The sequence below is a fragment of the Electrona antarctica genome, assembly GCF_951216825.1.
Source record: "Electrona antarctica genome assembly, chromosome: 19".
Classification (NCBI taxonomy): Eukaryota; Metazoa; Chordata; class Actinopteri; order Myctophiformes; family Myctophidae; genus Electrona; species Electrona antarctica.
Window position 1 is genome coordinate 17,084,684 of NC_136800.1, and position 18,570 is coordinate 17,103,253.

Genomic DNA, 18,570 nt, shown 5'->3' on the forward strand with positions numbered 1-18,570 from the left:
GCCCCGGGGGAAGTGATGGGACAGGATAGGAGACAGTATGACAGAATGTAGCGACGCCCCCGGGGGAAGTGATGGGACAGGATAGGAGACAGAACGGGGAGTCTTCCATTATCACATTAAGCTGAAGTCAAGTGAGAGAGAGAGACAAAGGACCGTGCGGAGATTGTAAAGTCCATAATTTGAATAATTTATTAATTGTGCAGACGTACGTACAGTAAGTGTACAGCAAGTACAGTAAGTGAAAAATCCCCTCGGTCAGCAAATTGTTCAGTCATGCCAGAAGTCACTCAGCCATCTGTGTGGCATCAAAGTTATCAATCATCTAATCTAAAGCTCTGTCTCCCACAGATAATGTACTGGACTTCCTGTCCAGTTAGTCTGAGCAGCACCATTCTGTTGTCTGACGTCTGACCAACGTTTAAATCTTGACAAACGTTCAAATCTGATACCAGTCGACCAGACTCTGAGTGAAGGTGTCTCAAGAACAGAGCTAGTGGCACTGCACACACTCACAACATATTTTCTTAAAGAACTTAAAATCCTTTGCAATCCCTCAATTACTTTTTGAAAGAATATTTGAAATGTATCAACTGATAATTCACCTCTGTTGACTGTTTTATGAAGTAGAAAAAGAGAATGACGCTTTGGTTGATGGAGTGGTTAATAATAGGTTAATAGTATGTTTGTCTGAGAATGTGAGAATGCTCAAGCATGGCATTAAAGGAGTAGTTTACTCACCCCATGAAGCCTGTCTTAACTCTAAAACCTTATGACCCGGTCATCTAATTATTGGCTCAGGCTCATGTCAATGTGACATATACAAAAACATCTCCATGAATTCAAGGCTTCATGAGGTGAGTAATTGATAGAAACTATAGTAATTATTTGGGTGAACTACTCCTTTATTACACATCCCAGAGTCAATACGATCAGTTTGATGCCACCAGTTTAGTTCTACATGACCTCATCCTCTTCGCCGCTGGCTTGCTTCGGAAGAAGAGGCAGGTCGATGGATATATGAACATTCTTTAAATATTTGAAATTCAATATTTATTTAATTTGTATTTGTGTTATTTAATGGGGGTAGGACTTTGCACTGCCCAAGTGTTACAGTTTGTAGATGGTGGTAGGAGGGCTGTGGTGTGTAGTGTAGGGTTAGTGATGGGGGTAGGAGGGCTGTGGTGTGTAGCGCAGGTACTTCCTCCCTGAGGGCAGGTCTTTGTGGTAGACGCCGGCTGGGAACAGAGTGGCAGCTTCCTCCTCGGGCATGTTGGGAGGCACCATCACACTGTCTCCAGCCTGCAGGGTCAACGAGATAGACAGGGCTGTGGTGGTTCTCAAACGTAAATGAGTTGAATGGTTCCTTGCATGTGAAAATATAGCTGGTGGCAATGAGAAAAAGAAAATAACTGTGAGTGGTCGGCCTCCTCACCTGCCAGTCGACCGGGGTGGACACTCGCCTGTGGGCTGTGAGTTGCAGAGAGTCCACCACCCGCAGGATCTCGTCAAAGTTGCGTCCTGTGGTGGCAGGGTAGAGCAGGGACAGCTTCAGCCTCTTGTCAGGGCCAATGATGAACACCTGCAATCAAAAACGAGCTCGATCTCACCCAAAAATGGTGAAATATCACGGACTGGCAATACCGTACATCCATGCCTAGAAAACCCCAAAATCCGTACATATTACACTACTATTGTTTTGACCGCGATGGAGGCGTGACTTTCACTAGTATTGTATGTACGGAATTGCCACTCCGTGTTATTTCACCGTGTTTAGGTGAGATCGGGTTTGACATTATTTACGATTCTGTGCTATTGGGTTACAACTCGGACGAGGCTGAGTTGGCTCTACCGAACTTTGCAACGTTCGACATGGCAACTCGCGCGCTTTGGCGCGCTCTGTGGTGTGTGTGTGTGTGTGTGTGTGTGTGTGTGTGTGTGTGTGTGTGTGTGTGCTTGAGGACACTCACACAGCGGGCTGTGAGGGGCATGCCATCCTTGTCCCTCTCATCTGGGTCCAGCATGCCCAGGGCCACTGCCAACTCCCGTTTACTGTCTGCTATGATGGGGAAGGGCAGGGAACAGCTCCCGTCCTTCACACCGTTGTACGCCAGGATGTCCTGGTTAGCACACAGAAATGTGGCCATTATGACACGTAATTGCAATGACCATGCTGTCTCTACAATCTACAAAAGATAAAAAATTAAGTAAAATGAAAAATAAACCTTCCTAAAAACGACAGATATTATGGTAAAGAAATGTCTGTTTACAGAGTACCGATCCTATACCAATGTCTGTTTACAGAGTACCGATCCTATACCAATGCGTAACAAAATAAAATTGAGGAATAAATAACAATTCACCCTTTGTCAAGTCCCGCCTGTGGTTCTGCCTCTCTTCGCACCCATTGGTTGCCGTTTCGTGGTTGGACAAAAATCCTTTCTCTCCATCCACTACCATTGAAATGACAGGTTTTTCAGTTGCTTCGTATTGATATTCTGTGTATTCAATTCTTATTTTAAACTTGGTGTCGGTAAAAAGGAACATCACAGGCGCAGCATGGTGACTGGGCATATCATGTTTTTTTTTTTCCAAAAATGATGTTTTAGCAAATTCAACATAAACCAGGCGGAACCAGGGCGGAAAGAGCCTGCTGGTTAGTCAGTCAGGGACCAATCAGAAGGCTGACAAAGGGTGATCATTTTTAAAAACATGTTTATTATTAAGGACGAGAACCCCTTTTGGGGTTTTTACCTTTCAATACGGGAAATCATTTTTGGGTTGTTATGTATACAGTATATAGCAACATCACTTTTTTTGTAATCTTTTTAATAAATATATATTTTTTTTTTAGAAAACCTAGGTCAGGATTTAGAAGGGCTCTTTAGAATGGGCCTTAGGTCTAAATGGGTAAAGAAAACACCTTGGTCCAGCCGTGATGGTCTTCCATGGTGTCAATAGACAGGGCAATCATCTTGACTTTACGCTTACAGAACTCGTCGCTAAGCCTAGAGGCTCGCCCCAACTCTGTGGTGCACACAGGGGTGTAGTCCCTGGGATGAGAGAACAGGATCCCCCACCTAGTAGAGAGTGAAGGAGAGACAATGGCAGGTGCTCAAGTGAAATAAGGTATATGACAGTGGTCCTCACCTCAAACCTACTCACGTCGAGAACCCCCAAATTATAGGCCTACTACTATGTATTTGGCAGTGGACCCCCATCTGAAAATATTTTGTGCCAGCAAGGGATCCCCATGAGATGTGCATGGGTTGTTAAAATGTTTTCAAAAACTTTCACTCGCATCACAACACTTTGTGAGAGCTTGTAGATTGGCTATTTTCAAATTGCCAATGTACAGTATATACCGTAGTCTATACTGTAGTTAAAGTGCGGGTTAAACCTGATTGAACCTTTGAGAACCACTGGTTATTTGATCTGATGACGAGTGAATTCAGTGTACCGTAAGCTGACAGGATGCCACATGTGGGTCACTGAAATGTGTCAATAGTGATGATGGGATTGAGTTCAGGTTCATTCAACTTCCTGATGTTTCTTACATCACACCATCATAAGATAAACCAGATAAGCATGGCAATACAGTGTGTGTGCGTGTGTGCGCTGTGTGTGCGTGCGTGGTAGTAGGTTTCAAAGTCACAGTGGAAAGTAACATTTTCCTATAGTTAAATATGTGTGTTAAGGTGCTTTACTTGAGAAATAAAAATTTCTGCCAATATAATTCTACTCCACTATGTACTGCAAAGCTATACACTTTAATGTATCAGTAATAATACAATAAACTGTTATTCCTATATTTGTCATCTTGCATAATGAGTATGACTACTATGCTTTTGCTGCATGTACTTTTTGTGCTCATAGCTATATATTTTTACACTAATATTGTGATATAGGCCTACTTTTAGGCCTATAGGTCTACTTAGTCAAATGTTGAATGCAGGAATTAAATTGTAAGAGCCCGCAATCTATCTAGCCCTAGAGATTGTGGTGGGCTTTTTCTACTTTTAAACCTACAATATGTAGCCATGTAGTCTACTCTTCCACCACTCAACAATATGCCAGGCTTGCCACAGTTCCCAGCACATAATATGCTATTCAAATCCATATAGTAGCCTATACACAACAAGGGTGTGTAGCCTACAGTAGGCTTCAGGCTATAAAAAGCAGAAGAGAGGAAACGACTATTAAACAGGAACTACATTCACAATTTACCATACAACACTCAAATTATAGGTCTTGATGAGATGGCTTTAATATGGACAAGCTATTTGTGCTGTTATACTTACGAGTCGCCTAGAAAGTCATGAAATTTCACTTTTCCAAAGGTGGTTTCTGCCTCGAAATTTGGAAAGACATCTCCAAGCAGCAGTCCGGGCATCGTTACACGCAACGACCCAGCAGCAGTAGCCTACCACTGTCCCTGCCCGCCGATTAGATTAACATGATGATGACACATACTCATACAGCCAGGTCACGTCACGGGGAGAAACAGAAAACCAAGCGGAACCTGTGGGTTGAATTGTATTGCATTAATGCATTTCCAGTTTCCACTCTACCTACTCCCTAGTGCTGCACTGTCGCTTGTCAAAAAGAACGTTGTGCCATATGACGAAACCCTCCCTCTAGGCTAGTGGACGAAGTGGCATGCTCAGATTTTTAAGTCAAAATAGCCTACCTATACTATAGCCTTAAATGTACAACATTTGCCATATGTTCTATTTATAGGCTCTGTTGTCCAGAATATAGAAATCACCTGTTGTGTTTGATTTCATGAGCCACTCTGCAGTGGAATGCAGTAAAATGCACTTTTTAAATGCACGGCAGTATTTTCAATCAATCAATGTGTCAATTTAATCGGAGCCAATTAAAATACCTAGTAGCCTATAGCTACTGGTTAATGAAGCATTGAGATCATCATCATTTTATCACCACCACCACCACCACCAGCATCATCATCATCATCATCATCATGTGTTCTAATCTAGCTCATTGGCCCCACGTGACCAGAGCACTCGCAGTCCCAAATTAAATTGGTCATTTCAACCATTGTGAATTTGTGCCCAGGCGGTGAAGGTTGGAGATGTTGGTTTATCAAAGGAATGTTACTGATGGTGATGGCTTCGAGTAAAATGAAGGGCGATTATTGGGGTACTTTGAACTCTTTTCAAGAGAACATGTCTTCCCCGAGGGATAGAAAGAACAGCTGTCGTGCAGGACCAGGTACGGTTGGAACCACTGTCTCCGGTGCCAACGGTAGATCTGAGTTGTTGGCAGTGCGTCAGCGGTCGGGCTTCGAGTGCCCGGTGCGTCGGCGGAGCTCCGCTTGCTCTTACTTCGCCCCTGGAGCTCAAGCGGAGGATGTTTCGTTCAGCTTGAAGTTGAACCGGTCCATCTTCATCATAACTCTCAGATTCCTGCTCGCCATAGACATGTGGCTGTCCAAGAGACTCGGGGTGTGTGCGTGCGAGGAGTCTCCGTGGGGCAGCATACGGCCCCTGGTCCGCCTGGTGGAGCTGTCTGGGCATGTGGTGCCCTGGCTCCTCGGCACCGTGTACAGTCTGCTCCGTGTCGACACTGTCCTGGAGCAGGAGGTCATGCTGAACCTGGCCCTGGGTGAGATATCTGTTATAATAAATGGTGCTTCTCAAACTCTTTCCTGTCGAGGACCCCCAATTTGATGTAGCCTAGTATTTGGCTGCGGACGCCCAAATACTTTGTGCCAGCCTGCCAGGGACCCCAAACATTGTACAGAATTTTCATATTTTTGCAAATTTTGCTCACAATAAAACATTGTGAGCTTGTAGATCTGCTTTTATCAAATAGCCGATGTTGGGGACCCCTAGAACCTCAACCTCCTCAGGGACCCCTGGGGGTCCTCAGACGCCACTTATAGCAGCCTATAATTAAGTGCTTTATAGGACTTAAATGAATCACTTATTGAAATATTTGAGATGTGACTGCATTGTAGATTTTATTCCCCTTCTTGATTTTGCAAACTGGGTTTTGCACATTATAGGATTAGGAATAAATACTATACTGCGTAATTACGCAGAGTGCGGAATTTCAAACATTTGCAAATCCTTTGACCTGATATCAAGGCCTTTACTTCATGCCTAAAATAAAAAAAGTTTTGCAAACTTTTTTACTTTTAATATACTTTATTAGTCAGAAATGTAAACAGCACGTATGTAGTACAGTAAGACATTAAAGCTTAGCTAAAAGGATAACACAACAAAATCGTGGGGCCTTGGTCCTATCAATTCATCAGCATAGCATATCAAAATGTAACAGTACACGTCATCAAAAATACAACCACTTATGTAGCCTACAAAAGAGATGTATATGTCCTAAGCATTTGAACATAAGAGAAGAGGCTAAGCAGCACGAATGCACATAAATGTACAGATAAAACTAGTTAAAATATGCTTTGGCCAATGACTTTTGCCCATTTCGATCTCCACACGGTTTCCAGTCAGCCAATGTCTAGTCCCCAGCAGCAGCTGCCATGCACACTGAGCACCTGGCCTCAGAGCACAGCCCAGACACGGCCATGGAAACTCTCCTCCCGTTTGTGTGTCACGGTCACCCCTGGACACTCACAGGACACAAAGAGGCACTGAGTGACCTCTGGACACTCACAGGACACAAAGAGGCACTGAGTGACCCCTGGACACTCACAGGACACAAAGAGGCACTGAGTGATTCCTTCGTTTGGGACTTTCAGAATGCATGTATCTCCACTTCTCCAGTGATGTTTTTGTGCCAAGGATTACTTTTGTTGATTGAGATCTCTGAGAGATGCTCCTGATGGTCCTATTAGATTTTCCTATTGTAATGTGCAAGAGCTATTTCAGAAATGGAATGTGTAGGATGATGGCTTTCTATTCTGGAAAGTACCGGCCTATTGTGCACAGTACAGTCCTGAGTGTTCATTGTCTCCACCAGGCCGAAGGCATGGGGAGAGAGTATTTGTCTCCACCAGGCCGAAGGCATGGGGAGAGAGTATGTTTTGCACTCCGTCCGTGTGTGTGTCCGTCCGTGTGTCCGTCCTTCCTTCCGTCCGTCTGTGTACAGCTAATCTCCGGCACCGTTAACCCGGTCGATGCCAAACTTTGCACACACACTCCCTGGATGGCAACGATGAACCTCTGCCCCGCATTTTCCAGAACGGCCTGTTATAGCGCCACCATGAGGCAGCTTTTCACATTTTTACCTAAAACTGCACCGATCTGCGTGAAACGTTGCATGCACACTCCCTAGTGGCCAAGGACAAACCTTTGACCTGCAATTTCCGCATCTGCCTTTTATAGCGCCACCAGGAGGCTGACTTTTGTAAAACACCTTTTTTGATATTACTCCTCCAGATTCTGTCCACAAATCTCACAAATCGTTACACAGTATCTCTATGGTCATGTGCTCAAGTCGGATCTGTCCGATATTTCATATTCCATCCTAATTGGCTATAATTGCCTTTCACAGTTTGCAAGATTGCCCCGTTTTGAACAAAAGCCTCAAATCATGAACGCAGCATACAATTTACGTGAAATCTTTCACACATTTTCTTACTAGGCTGAGGAATATATCCCACCCTTTTCACATTGGCCTGTTATAGCGCCACCAACAGGTTGATTTTTGCAAAACACATTTTTGGAACAAAATGCCTCAAATCATCCTATTGCCATCAAAGGCTCCTAAACATTACTCCTAAACATTTTGCCAAACATCACACACACTCCTATCCTCCTGGTGGAGACCTGTGCCCGGAAGGGCACTTTTTCTAGTTTGCACTCCGTCCGTGTGTGTGTCCGTCCGTCCGTGTGTCCGTCCTTCCTTCCGTCCGTCTGTGTACAGCTAATCTCCGGCACCGTTAACCCGGTCGATGCCAAACTTTGCACACACACTCCCTGGATGCCAACGATGAACCTCTGCCCCGCATTTTCCAGAACGGCCTGTTATAGCGCCACCATGAGGCAGCTTTTCACATTTTTTTTTTACCTAAAACTGCACCGATCTGCGTGAAACGTTGCATGCACACTCCCTAGAGGCCAAGGACAAACCTTTGACCTGCATTTTCCCCATCTGCCTTTTATAGCGCCACCAGGAGGCCGACTTTTGTAAAAAACATTTTTTGATATTACTCCTCCAGATTCTGTCCAAAAATCTCACAAATCGTTACACAGTATCTCTATGGTCATGTGCTCAAGTCGGATCTGTCCGATATTTCATATTCCATCCTAATTGGCTATAATTGGCTTTCACAGTTTGCAAGATTGCCCCGTTTTGAACAAAAGCCTCAAATCATGAACGCAGCATGCAATTTACGTGAAATCTTTCACACATTTTCTTACTAGGCTGAGGAATATGTCCCACCCTTTTCACATTGGCCTGTTATAGCGCCACCAACAGGTTGATTTTTGCAAAACACATTTTTGGAACAAAATGCCTCAAATCATCCAATTGCCATCAAAGGCAAACATGTTTATATTACTCCTAAACATGTTGCCAAACATCTCACACAGTCCTATCCTCCTGGTGGAGACCTGTGCCCAGAAGGGCACTTTTTCTAGTTCACCTCTGAGTCTATGGAATTATGTCTGTATACTTATATAACATAGTTCTATTTGTACTACATTGTCTGAGTTAAATCAACACTGAGCACTTCACTTTGTGTAGAGAAGTCCTGAAAGCATTTCTGAAATGCCCTTTACTTAAGTTCTTGCTTAAAAAAGAAACAAAGTTTGCAATTATTTGCTCTGATATTAAAGGATCACTTGACCCATTTTTAACATTATCTTTGTATAACTGGTCCTTATTAATGCTCATTCTGAGATGGTACCATTTCTGTCTATTCACTCTTCTGCATCTCATTGGTAGGCAATGGACAGTTCAGAATCATGCCAAACAATGACATAATCAACAGGGATTCCAAGCTAATGGAAGCCTTTCTCTTCCTGGAAAGTTGCTGAAATAGAATCCATTGTTCTGGCATAAAAACCAAAAACAAAGTTTGAAAGCTATCAGTGACATCCAACTGATGATGTCACTGATAGGCAAGTTTGGGAACTGTCCACAGCCCTGATCTGAGACGCAGAGCGAATAGACATCAATGGTGCCATTTTATAATGAGCATTAGTAAAGTGGAAGGGGTGAAGCGGCCCTTCGAAGTGCAATGCAAGGGTCAATCATTTGTTTGTGTACTCTCCCTTCCCCTCACAGCTCTGCTGCTGGACGTGTTGCTGGTCAGGATAGTGAAGACCCTGGTTCGACGGCGGATGCCATCGCAGAACCGCTCGGACCTCCTGGCCACCTACTTTGTGGAGCGCTACTCGTTCCCGTCGGGCCACGCCACGCGGGCCGTCATGTGCGCCCGGTTCCTCCTGGCTCGGCTGGTGGACACGTCGTCCATGCGCGTGCTGGTGCTGGGATGGGCCGCCCTGGTGAGCCTGTCCCGTCTGATGCTGGCCAGACACTACGTGACGGACGTGGGCTTCGGCCTGGCAATGGGTTACTGCCAGTACAGCCTGGTGGAGAGGCTGTGGGTCACATGGAAGCACATGCAGGACGTCCTGCTCATGCTGCTGGGAGAGACTTTATATACTAGTGCAGGGAGAAGTAGGAAACCCTGAGGATGGCAATATATTACAGTGGTTCCCAACCTTTTCTGGAGCAGGGCCCACTTGGAAATATCGAAAGCGTTCACGGCCCACGTGCAAAATAAACATCAGAGCATGTTTATTTTATTTATCAAACAAATCGATTGTGTTTCCGGCTTCAAGGTTTTACAAGAAAAAATACTTTTTTAACATAATGTTTTTTAATATTCATGTTATATTATCATTCAAATCTTGGTGTTTTGCCAATTATTTCGGTGCCCACTTGCGATATCCTCATGGGCGGCCCACAGGTTGGGAATCGCTGACATTAAGGGAAGGCTGTAGCGTAGTGTGTGTGTGTGTGTGTGTGTGTGTGTGTGTGTGTGTGTGTGTGTGTGTGTGTGTGTGTGTGTGTGCACGCGCGTGTACGTGTGTGTGCGCGTGTGTGTGTGTTTATGCATGGTGCATGCATGTGCAGTGGAGCAAGTACTTAATGTGTGTGCAATTGCGATATTGCTCTTAAATGAGATGACGATGACGAGTTTTATACCACGTTGTTTTTGTTGCATGAACTGTTTAATGTAGTACTTTCAAAAGCTACATATCTTTCTGGAGCCCATTTCACTCTGTCAATTAAAAGTGAGTTCTTTATCAAACATACAGTATACATTTGGAGTTTTATTCCAAAAAGGAATATTGATTACCGGTATATAAAACAACAACAAAACACCTGTCAACTACTTGATTGTAGCAAAAACTGTCCAGCTGATCAATCCTGTTTGATATAATAACAGGCTCACTGAAATCGGAGAAAGATAGAGAGAGCATAATGGTGAGATTGTGGCTCAGTATTTTGTGTCGTGTGGGTCCTGGTGAGGGAGGCATTTGCACATCTTTGTTTTCCTACAGGTTATAAATATAGAAGGGTAAACCACACGGCAGGCTGACCTTAGTACAACATGATGTACAAAATAAAGTTGCGGCAGCTAATAAAATTTACATTTTATTTAGGTGTGCCTGTGCCAATGTGCAACCACTGACAGTAGTCAACAGAATTGTCTATGATAACCTCATGGTGTACTATAAGTTCAAAACAAACGACAAAATCGATTGAGGGCAGTTCATCTCAAGGACCCTAGGTTTCCTTGAGGGAGCGTACCAAATGGACACTTACAGGTCTGTGACTCTTGAGAGCTACAGACCTAAGCGTTATTGGACTCTTTGAAATTAAAAGGTTTTGAGAACCACAGGTATAGGGCCTTTAAAGGGCGATGAAACTAGGGCTAGGCTGATTTTGATGTGTTGTTGCTGTTGTGCTGTAATAAGCCTATCTCACAGAATTTCCCCGCCCCCCTAAATACGCCCCCTTTCGGGGTTAGTGGTGATAGCGTGACGTCACTCCATAGACGCTACATGTTAAAAGAGGTTATTTAAGAAGTCTACAACTTTTGTTTTCTCAAGGTAAGGTTTGTTCTATCTGCTCGACCTGATTTACCATCTTGTTTGCTTCATAATAATATTGGTCTGTCACATTTTTACATTAGAAAATGTACTTAGATTCTCCAGAGAAAAAAACGTGTAAATGCCCATGTTAAAGTCACCACTATTTACCGGAAGTGGGCGTGAAAAACGGGCTGTGAGATAGGCCTATTGGCTGGCGCAGCTCAAAGTGTATAAATGTGTGTGAGTGAGTGGGCGGCTGACAAATCAAGCCAACACTTAACCAAAGTTTCCATCAGCTGCTGCCGAGTCTCCTGACTTTCATTATAACTCATCCCCATCTCTTCTTACCAGCGGTGGACCAAGCAACCATTCAGATTTTCTTTTACTTATGTAAAAGTAGCAATGCCACAATATAGAAATACTAGAAATACCTTCATTCAAAATGTTACTTGAATAAAAGTATTGACATCAAAATCTACTTAACGTGCCAAAGTAAATAGTCAAATTATTTCTAAATAGCAGACCAACAAGCTCACAACACATGGCGATGCAACGCTTTCTGAACTTGTAGATTGGCTATCTTTGAGTGTTAAATGGTAAATGGTGCATTTATATAGTGCCTTTATCCAAGGCGCTTAACATAGATTGTGCATCAATTCACCCATTCACACACACATTCATACACCGATGGTGGAAGAAACCATGCAAGGCACCAACCAGCACATCAGGAGCAATTTGGGGTTCAAGGACACTTCGACATTAACTCTGGGGGAGCCTGGGTTCGAACAGGCAACCTTGTGGTTTCCATCCAGCCACTCTACCCCTGAGCCACTGCCGGCCCGTGTTTAATGTAGTGGAGTAAAAAAGTATATTTGCCTCAGAGATGCAATGGAGTAGAAGTATAAAGCATTGAACATTTTACATACTCAAGTAAAGTAGCCTACAAGTACCCCAAAAATGTACTGTACAGGTATAGTACTTAAGTAAATGTACTTTAGTTACTTTCCACCACTGCTTTTTATAGTGTTTACGGTTTATGCACTGTGTTGACTGTTGATCATTCTCAAATGTCTGCCCCACTCCCCTGGTTTAACCCATCATGTTACATGTCTGCCCAATTCCCCTGGTTTAACCCATCATGTTAAATGTCTCAGATACTTAATTAACTATTATTAAATTGCTATAATCATATAATTGTAATCATTTTGGTTTTGTTAAGTTCTCACAAACTCAAATAAAACCGTTATTGAACCACTGTAGCTACTGTACAGACTGTAGATGCAGCTAGTGGTCCATAGATGGCGCCTCATAACAGCAGAATGATTGTAGCCTGCCAGCCTATCCTGTCTTGTTACTAAATGTATACAAACCCTCCCGCGCACTCAGATCAGCCAACGCAGGGAAGCTGGAGGTACCTTCACTAAAAACGCCGGGACAACGCTCCACACGTGAAATGAAATGAAATCTATATTTACCCAGGGTATCTGGGCTAAGCTCAAGAACTTGTTTCCAGCCAGGCCCTGCTCATAGAACACATTTCATCGTAGTGGTTGATGCCTTGTTCAAGGGCATTTCAGCGGTGGTAATTTTAACGTGTCGGACGGCTGGTTCGAACTGGGAACCTTCCGGTATCTAGACCGCGCCGCTATCCGTTCGGCCACCGCTGCCACGTCCCAAACTCTTCTCCCTTCTGGCTCCAAAACTATGGAATGCACTTCCCATCACAGTCAGAACTGCAGCCTCACTCCCAATCTTCCGCCATAGCCTGAAAACCCACTTTATGTAGTCATAGCACTTTATAGTACACATGTATAATATATTATATAGTATAGTATGTATAGTTTACATAGATACTCCACTGTTATGTTCTTAGTTTACGCATGATTCATGATAACTACTTTTTATATATGTGATGTATGCCATGCTTTTGTTATTGCTTAAATGTAAATCGCTCTGGATTAAGAGCGTCTGCTAAATGCCTAAATTGTAAATTGTAGATTGTAATGTTTCTACTATCAGAGCCATTATCCATAGCATGGAATATAAATTGTCATATACTTTAATGAAGTTGTGGTACAGTCTGGAAAACAAAAAAAGGCACAACAAATCTATTTACATATTTATTTGGAAACAAAAAATATTGCACCATGTTAAATTACAAAAGGATTAACAAAGCATAGATTTTATTTACTGAGATCACAGAGGGTTCTACCATAGCTAAATCTGTTCTACGAGAAGGGAACATTTATTTATTGACAAAATACATCCTATTTACAGACAAAAGTAAAAAAGAAAAAAGTCTTTATATCCTAGTGAGCCAATAACAGAAATATAGAGGCTTCACCATGATTTTATATAGAGATTGATTTGTCTCATCCACCCCTGCTCTCAGAACAATGTGGACACGTCTGTCTGTCAGTCAGTCAGTCAGTCAGTCAGTCAGTCAGTCAGTCAGTCAGTCTGTCTGTGTGTCTCTCTCTCTCTCTCTCTCTCCCTCTCTCTCTCCTGTTTAGCTGCTGACCCGGCCCAGTCTCACGTCGTAGGTGATCATGTGGAAGTTGTCCCAGGCGTACAGCTTCCGGCGGGCGTGGTTATAGTCCACCATGCTGTTGTAGCGGTACTTGTTCTTGAAGGGCACGTGGAGGAAGCGGCTCTCGCTGGTGGCCGTGTCGAACATGTGGTTGATGGTGGTGTTGGGGGAGGTGTAGCTGGCCACCGTGTACAGGCGGCCGCACGCCATGAACGCGTTGCCCACCGTGTTCTTGCGGATGTTGGTCTCCCAGGTGTTCCTCACCTGCAGTGGTGGAGAAAAAGCACTCAAATGTTTTACTTTTAAGTAAAAGTATCAATACTGCAATGGAGAAATACAGCTGTTACAAGTAAAAGTCAAAATGTAGGCTACTTATAAAGTATCAAAAGTAAAAGTAGGCTACTCATGCAGAATGTCCTATTTCAAAATGTCTAGTCTAGAAATCTTTTGAAAATAGCAGATCAGCTATACTCAAATGGTCCAAATGTATAGGGCTGAAGTGGTTAATGTATGATTTGTAATAATAATCAAAATCTACAAAGTAACGTAACAAAAGTTTTCAAATAATTGTAGTGGAGTAAGAGTACAATATTGGCCTCTGAAATGTAGTGGAGTAGAAGTAATAGTATTGAAAATGTGAAATACTAGTTACTTTCCACCACTGGTCACGCACCTGCAGACTCTCGGGGTCTAGGTGTGAGATGACGATGGCGCCCTTGGCCATGGCCGTGCTGTAGATGGCCCACAGGCCCTGCTCGTCCACCGCCAGGTCGATGTCGGTGTAGCCGCCCCAGGAGTATGGGTGCTGGCCCTGGAAGCCGGCGTGGGGCAGGTCCAGGCGTGCCGCCAAGCCCTCGGCGGCCAGGTCGTAGCGGATCAGCGTGCGGCTGCGCCTGCGCTGGTAGTAGAGGGAGCCGCGGTACAGCGTGGCCCCGGTGCTCTCCACGGCCTCGGGCAGGACCAGCACCTTCATGGGGAAGCCGCGGGAGAACTGCTCCATGTCTTCGTAGGCGAAGAGCTGCCGGACGTCCTTGCCCACCGTGTCGATGCGCCACACGGTTCGGTTGGTGTAGAGGTTGCCCTGGGGCTCCGGGTCCTGGAGCCACACGCCGTACTTCCCCGTGATGCTGTCGGCCTTCCTGTGTACCACGGGATCTCCCACTGATACCAGCTCTCCACAGCCTGGATACAGAGGGAAACTGTCAACCTTTAGCGTGGCATCTGTTGGAGACCGAGATGTCCAAGAGTTGCAGCTGTCAATCTTTCATAATATTGTGTCAAAAAATGTGAGGAAGGTCAGGATACTGCTTGAAACGTAAACGTTTAGCTCTGTGGAGACTTCTCCACAGAGGAGACTTCTGACTGTTGGTTAGATTATGCTACTACTACCAGTGGTAAAGGTTTGGTTCTCACTGGGGATGATGACACAAGAAGTCATGGCACAAAGAAGTAATTTTGGCTAAAAGTGTCCAACATCATGGTATTATGTTATAGTTTGAACTCAAGCGTTACCTGTGAAGTTGTGAGCTCCTTCGTTAATGAGGCGGGAAGCTGGGACCTCTGTCACCTCTGCCTTCATCTCCTGAAAGGCAGCGTTGGTATAGGCAGGGTCTTACACGCACAGGGAGAGGTTGACACTTACAATGTTAGATGGTATAGGCAGGGTCTTACACGCACAGGGAGAGGTTGACACTTACAATGTTAGATGATATACAAAAGTCACACCTGTGAAGTGAGGGGCGCTCTAATCATCGTACATCATCATCAAGAATGGTGGTCCCTTATTGGCCAAAGGTCCCCACCGATATATATGCCAATTTGCTCAGACGTGAAATCTCCGTTTATTGTCAATGGCATTTTTAATGTTTGTTCAGACAGCACAAACATTAGATAGATACTTTATTTGTCCTTTCGGAAATTTGTTTTGTTCTCTTCCCTTTTGGAAATTTGTTTAGTTCTCCGTTCACTGTCAGTGGCATTTTTAATGTTTGTTTAGATAACACAAACATCGAACCTGCATGTATATAGGAGGGGCTAGCGCCCCTCAAAAACAATAACATGAATTATGCACTTAGTAATCAGAAACACTGAGCGCACACGCACAACACACACTGAAATCCTGCAGGTCATTACTTATATATGCAGCAGCAAGTGTAAACTAGTCATTTGTAAAGTGAATCATAAGTGCTGTAGTGTAGACCCATGGATGGATACATAGCCGCTGTGTAATCAGTGAGTCAGTGGGAAACTAACCTCATCAAAGGACCTGATTGCCTGACAGCACAGCGGGTTTCTGTAGAACCCTGTGGTAAATGACACACCCACGAGTGGCACAGCCGTAACAGAAGTACCCAAGTTGTAAATTCCAATCCCCTTGCTCAACCGAGGAGAGCTAACTGACCCCTAACCTCACGTCCCCCCCAGAGACTGTACATAGCCCCCCACAATGTCACTGAATGACAGTGACAGTGAATGACAGTGAATGTCACTGTCATTTATCACATACACTACTGTATATCCACACAGCATGTGCTGCCAGATAGAATTATAGCTAAATGGAATAGAACTATGATTAAATATGAATCCCTGTACTCTATCAAGAATAATATTCTGTGCTGAAGTGCATTTTTTAGTTTTGACAGTAGATGCATACATCTATCTATTATTGCTTGTACTACAGTATGTACTGTACACAGTTAAAACAGAGACAGGTCCATTTCCACACACTCTTGGAGTTAAATGAACACTGGGTATTTGACTGTGTACCTGCCCTTTAGTTACTGATGTTCTCACCACTGGCAGGTGTCTGGTTGGGTTCATGCTGTGCTCTCCCGGAAGAGCCTGGGATTTGTTGACAGGGTTTGAGCTTTAGGGTCTCAGCCTCGCGGCTCAGCAGATCCACCCTCTTCTGCAGCTCCTGGACCTGCCTGTTCAGTTGCTCTTTATCCCTCTGGAGCTCACTCTTCTCCCCCATGATTTGAGAGTACGCCTCCTGGAGACCCTCTTCATCCTTGAGTGCAGGGGCCCCCGTGTCTTCCACCATCCGACTGACCGTGGCCTCCAGCAGCGTGAGGCGCGACATGACGCCCTGCATCTCCGGTCCAGCGCTGCTCGCCCCAGGGCAGCTGGACTCCTCTGGGCTGGCCACAGTGAAGGTGTACTGGCATCGTCCACTGCGGTCGTTGGAACGGAGCAAGGAGGCTCTGTCCTGAGCCTGGCTGTGGCCGCCCAGCATCAGGCAGCACAAACACAGCAGAGAAACCTGGAACCGCATCCTGGAGGTGACGTAGATAATGCACGTTTTCTTGGGACTCTCTGACAGACAGAACGGTCTACTTTTCCCCTTATTCTGTCTGCACTTGTCAAACCTCAAAAGACTTCAAATAAGCAGTTGTCTTGAATCCTAAAGTCAAAGAAAACTAACAAACATACTTTTGGGTTACCTTTTTGTGTTTTGTTTTGTTTAGTCAGTCACTTATCTGTAGAGTATCTGTGGTCAGCAGGTTAGTGTCAGAATTCCAGTACTGCTGAGGAGCAGGATATTTATATAGTTAACTGTCAGTGAGTGGGAGGGGACAAGGAGCATGGCTGCACCCCTGTGTTTGGGAAAAGGGAGAGCCAGGGGGCTGATGATGAGGGTGTGTACATGTCCATGCAATGTTTTGAGAAGGGGTTGATACAGCTACACCGGACAGGCAAGGGGTGAATATCAGACAGACGGTAGTGGAATAACATGCTGTTTTATGATTGTTTTTTCCTTTCGTTTATTGTGTCTCGGCAGTTGGAATGTCTGCAGCTTGTTTTGACTGGAGAGCATCTCTTAATGTGTCCGCCGTCTGTCAGCTGCCAAAAAAACGAGAGTGGCTGTCCTTTTCACTTCCTCCCTAAATACCAGTTTCAACCCGTGATTAACCACGAGACCCTATGAATGTCATTAGTGACCTGGCTATCAAGTGTTTGTGTACGATTTTGCAGGATTTAGCCCAAAGAGCAGGGATCGACATGGCTCACCTGTGCACCTGAAGGCACAGTGACACTCTCTCCCCCCACCTGCCATGCATGCCAGCTGGGCAGGATGTCTGGCGTAGGAGGGCAGGCTGCCCCGCCTGCATGCCCGGCGGAGAATGGGGATGTGGTACGATCTTCCTTTCTTGCTCTTAAACCTATACTTTCCACAATCCTCACATGAGTTGTTGCCACGCGACCACTCATGTACAGAACAGGGATTTAAGGGATTTCTTATTTGACTGGGCACTTTAATGTGTGTAGTCCAACGGAGACTACAATGTGATTCAGCAGAGCACAGCAAGACAACTTTAATAATAGTCCTCGTGGGTTCTCCTCACATGCTGAGACCTTGTGGCCAACATGTGTTCCATCTCTCCCTCCGTCTGGCTCCAGACTTCTGGTCTGATCATGGAATAGTACAGCTTAAAAGATCCCTGATTCCTTTAACAACTGGGCAATACAGATTTGTAGTCTTATCCTGCTTTGCTGTGTGTGTGTGTGTGTGTGTGTGTGTGTGTGTGTGTGTGTGTGTGTGTGTGTGTGTGTGTGTGTGTGTGTGTGTGTGTGTGTGTGTGTGTGTGTGTGTGTGTGTGTGTGTGTGTGTGTGTGTGTGTGCGTGCGTGCGTGCGTGGCGCGCAGACATGTGCAGTGCACGTCATGATGTTTTTTGGGGGACGGGGGCATTTGTACTGTAAGCTTTATTTCAGATAGGTCAGTGTAGAGACAGTAAAGGTCATTACACACTGGCGAATTAGCGATGCGACGCGTATAAGCGAATTATTCGCGCGACAAAACTTGCGTCGCCAAGTTGCCAGTGTGTAAGGACCTTTAGACAACAACATGCAGCAAATGGCCTGGACAACTGGGGACTCATCACACTGCAAGCCATTACAATGGTCCCTTGGAAAGTATAAGGGCCATTTGTTTCTGTCATCATGAACTGGTAATTCTTATCCCAATGTCTCCTGCAGCTTCCTCTTGATC

The 18,570-nt window shown here is 44.7% G+C and overlaps 3 protein-coding genes across 3 annotated transcripts; 1 reads left to right on the forward strand and 2 right to left on the reverse strand.

Annotated features, from left to right (window-relative positions):
* Positions 1–68: 68 nt before the first annotated feature.
* LOC306943180 (peroxiredoxin-6-like) lies at positions 69–4,408 on the reverse strand. Its single transcript, XM_079529386.1, has 5 exons — positions 4,299–4,408; positions 2,921–3,077; positions 1,968–2,117; positions 1,433–1,579; positions 69–1,299 (listed from the first exon to the last, which is right to left on the reverse strand). The coding sequence occupies exons 1-5, from the start codon at positions 4,388–4,390 to the stop codon at positions 1,156–1,158; spliced, it is 690 nt and encodes a 229-aa protein (XP_079385512.1). The 5' UTR covers positions 4,391–4,408; the 3' UTR covers positions 69–1,155.
* A 778-nt stretch (positions 4,409–5,186) lies between these two features.
* LOC306943008 (polyisoprenoid diphosphate/phosphate phosphohydrolase PLPP6-like) lies at positions 5,187–9,891 on the forward strand (the record flags this gene model as incomplete). The annotated part of the gene is made up of 2 exons (XM_079529213.1): positions 5,187–5,625; positions 9,229–9,891. 2 exons carry the CDS (start codon positions 5,187–5,189, stop codon positions 9,636–9,638), a joined length of 849 nt encoding a protein of 282 aa, XP_079385339.1. The 3' UTR covers positions 9,639–9,891.
* A 3,323-nt stretch (positions 9,892–13,214) lies between these two features.
* Positions 13,215–17,058, reverse strand: LOC306943260 (myocilin-like). The gene is made up of 4 exons (XM_079529492.1): positions 16,372–17,058; positions 15,091–15,189; positions 14,252–14,760; positions 13,215–13,842 (listed from the first exon to the last, which is right to left on the reverse strand). The coding sequence occupies exons 1-4, from the start codon at positions 16,850–16,852 to the stop codon at positions 13,558–13,560; spliced, it is 1,374 nt and encodes a 457-aa protein (XP_079385618.1). The 5' UTR covers positions 16,853–17,058; the 3' UTR covers positions 13,215–13,557.
* Between the last annotated feature and the right edge of the window lie 1,512 nt (positions 17,059–18,570).

What these genes read in the sequence shown, in the direction of transcription:
- LOC306943180 (XM_079529386.1), bottom strand. Translation starts at nt 4,390, where the DNA reads ATGCCCGGACTGCTGCTTGGAGATGTCTTTCCAAATTTCGAGGCAGAA. An exon ending in TGCCCCTCACAGCCCGCTGT is followed by an intron (nt 1,580 to 1,967) that starts GTGAGTGTCCTC and finishes TTTTGATTGCAG; the next exon opens with GTGTTCATCATTGGCCCTGA. An exon ending in CCACCCCGGTCGACTGGCAG is followed by an intron (nt 1,300 to 1,432) that starts GTGAGGAGGCCG and finishes TTGACCCTGCAG; the next exon opens with GCTGGAGACAGTGTGATGGT.
- LOC306943260 (XM_079529492.1), bottom strand. Translation starts at nt 16,852, where the DNA reads ATGCGGTTCCAGGTTTCTCTGCTGTGTTTGTGCTGCCTGATGCTGGGC. An exon ending in CAACCAGACACCTGCCAGTG is followed by an intron (nt 15,190 to 16,371) that starts GTGAGAACATCA and finishes TGTGCGTGTAAG; the next exon opens with ACCCTGCCTATACCAACGCT. An exon ending in TAGACCCCGAGAGTCTGCAG is followed by an intron (nt 13,843 to 14,251) that starts GTGCGTGACCAG and finishes CCACCACTGCAG; the next exon opens with GTGAGGAACACCTGGGAGAC.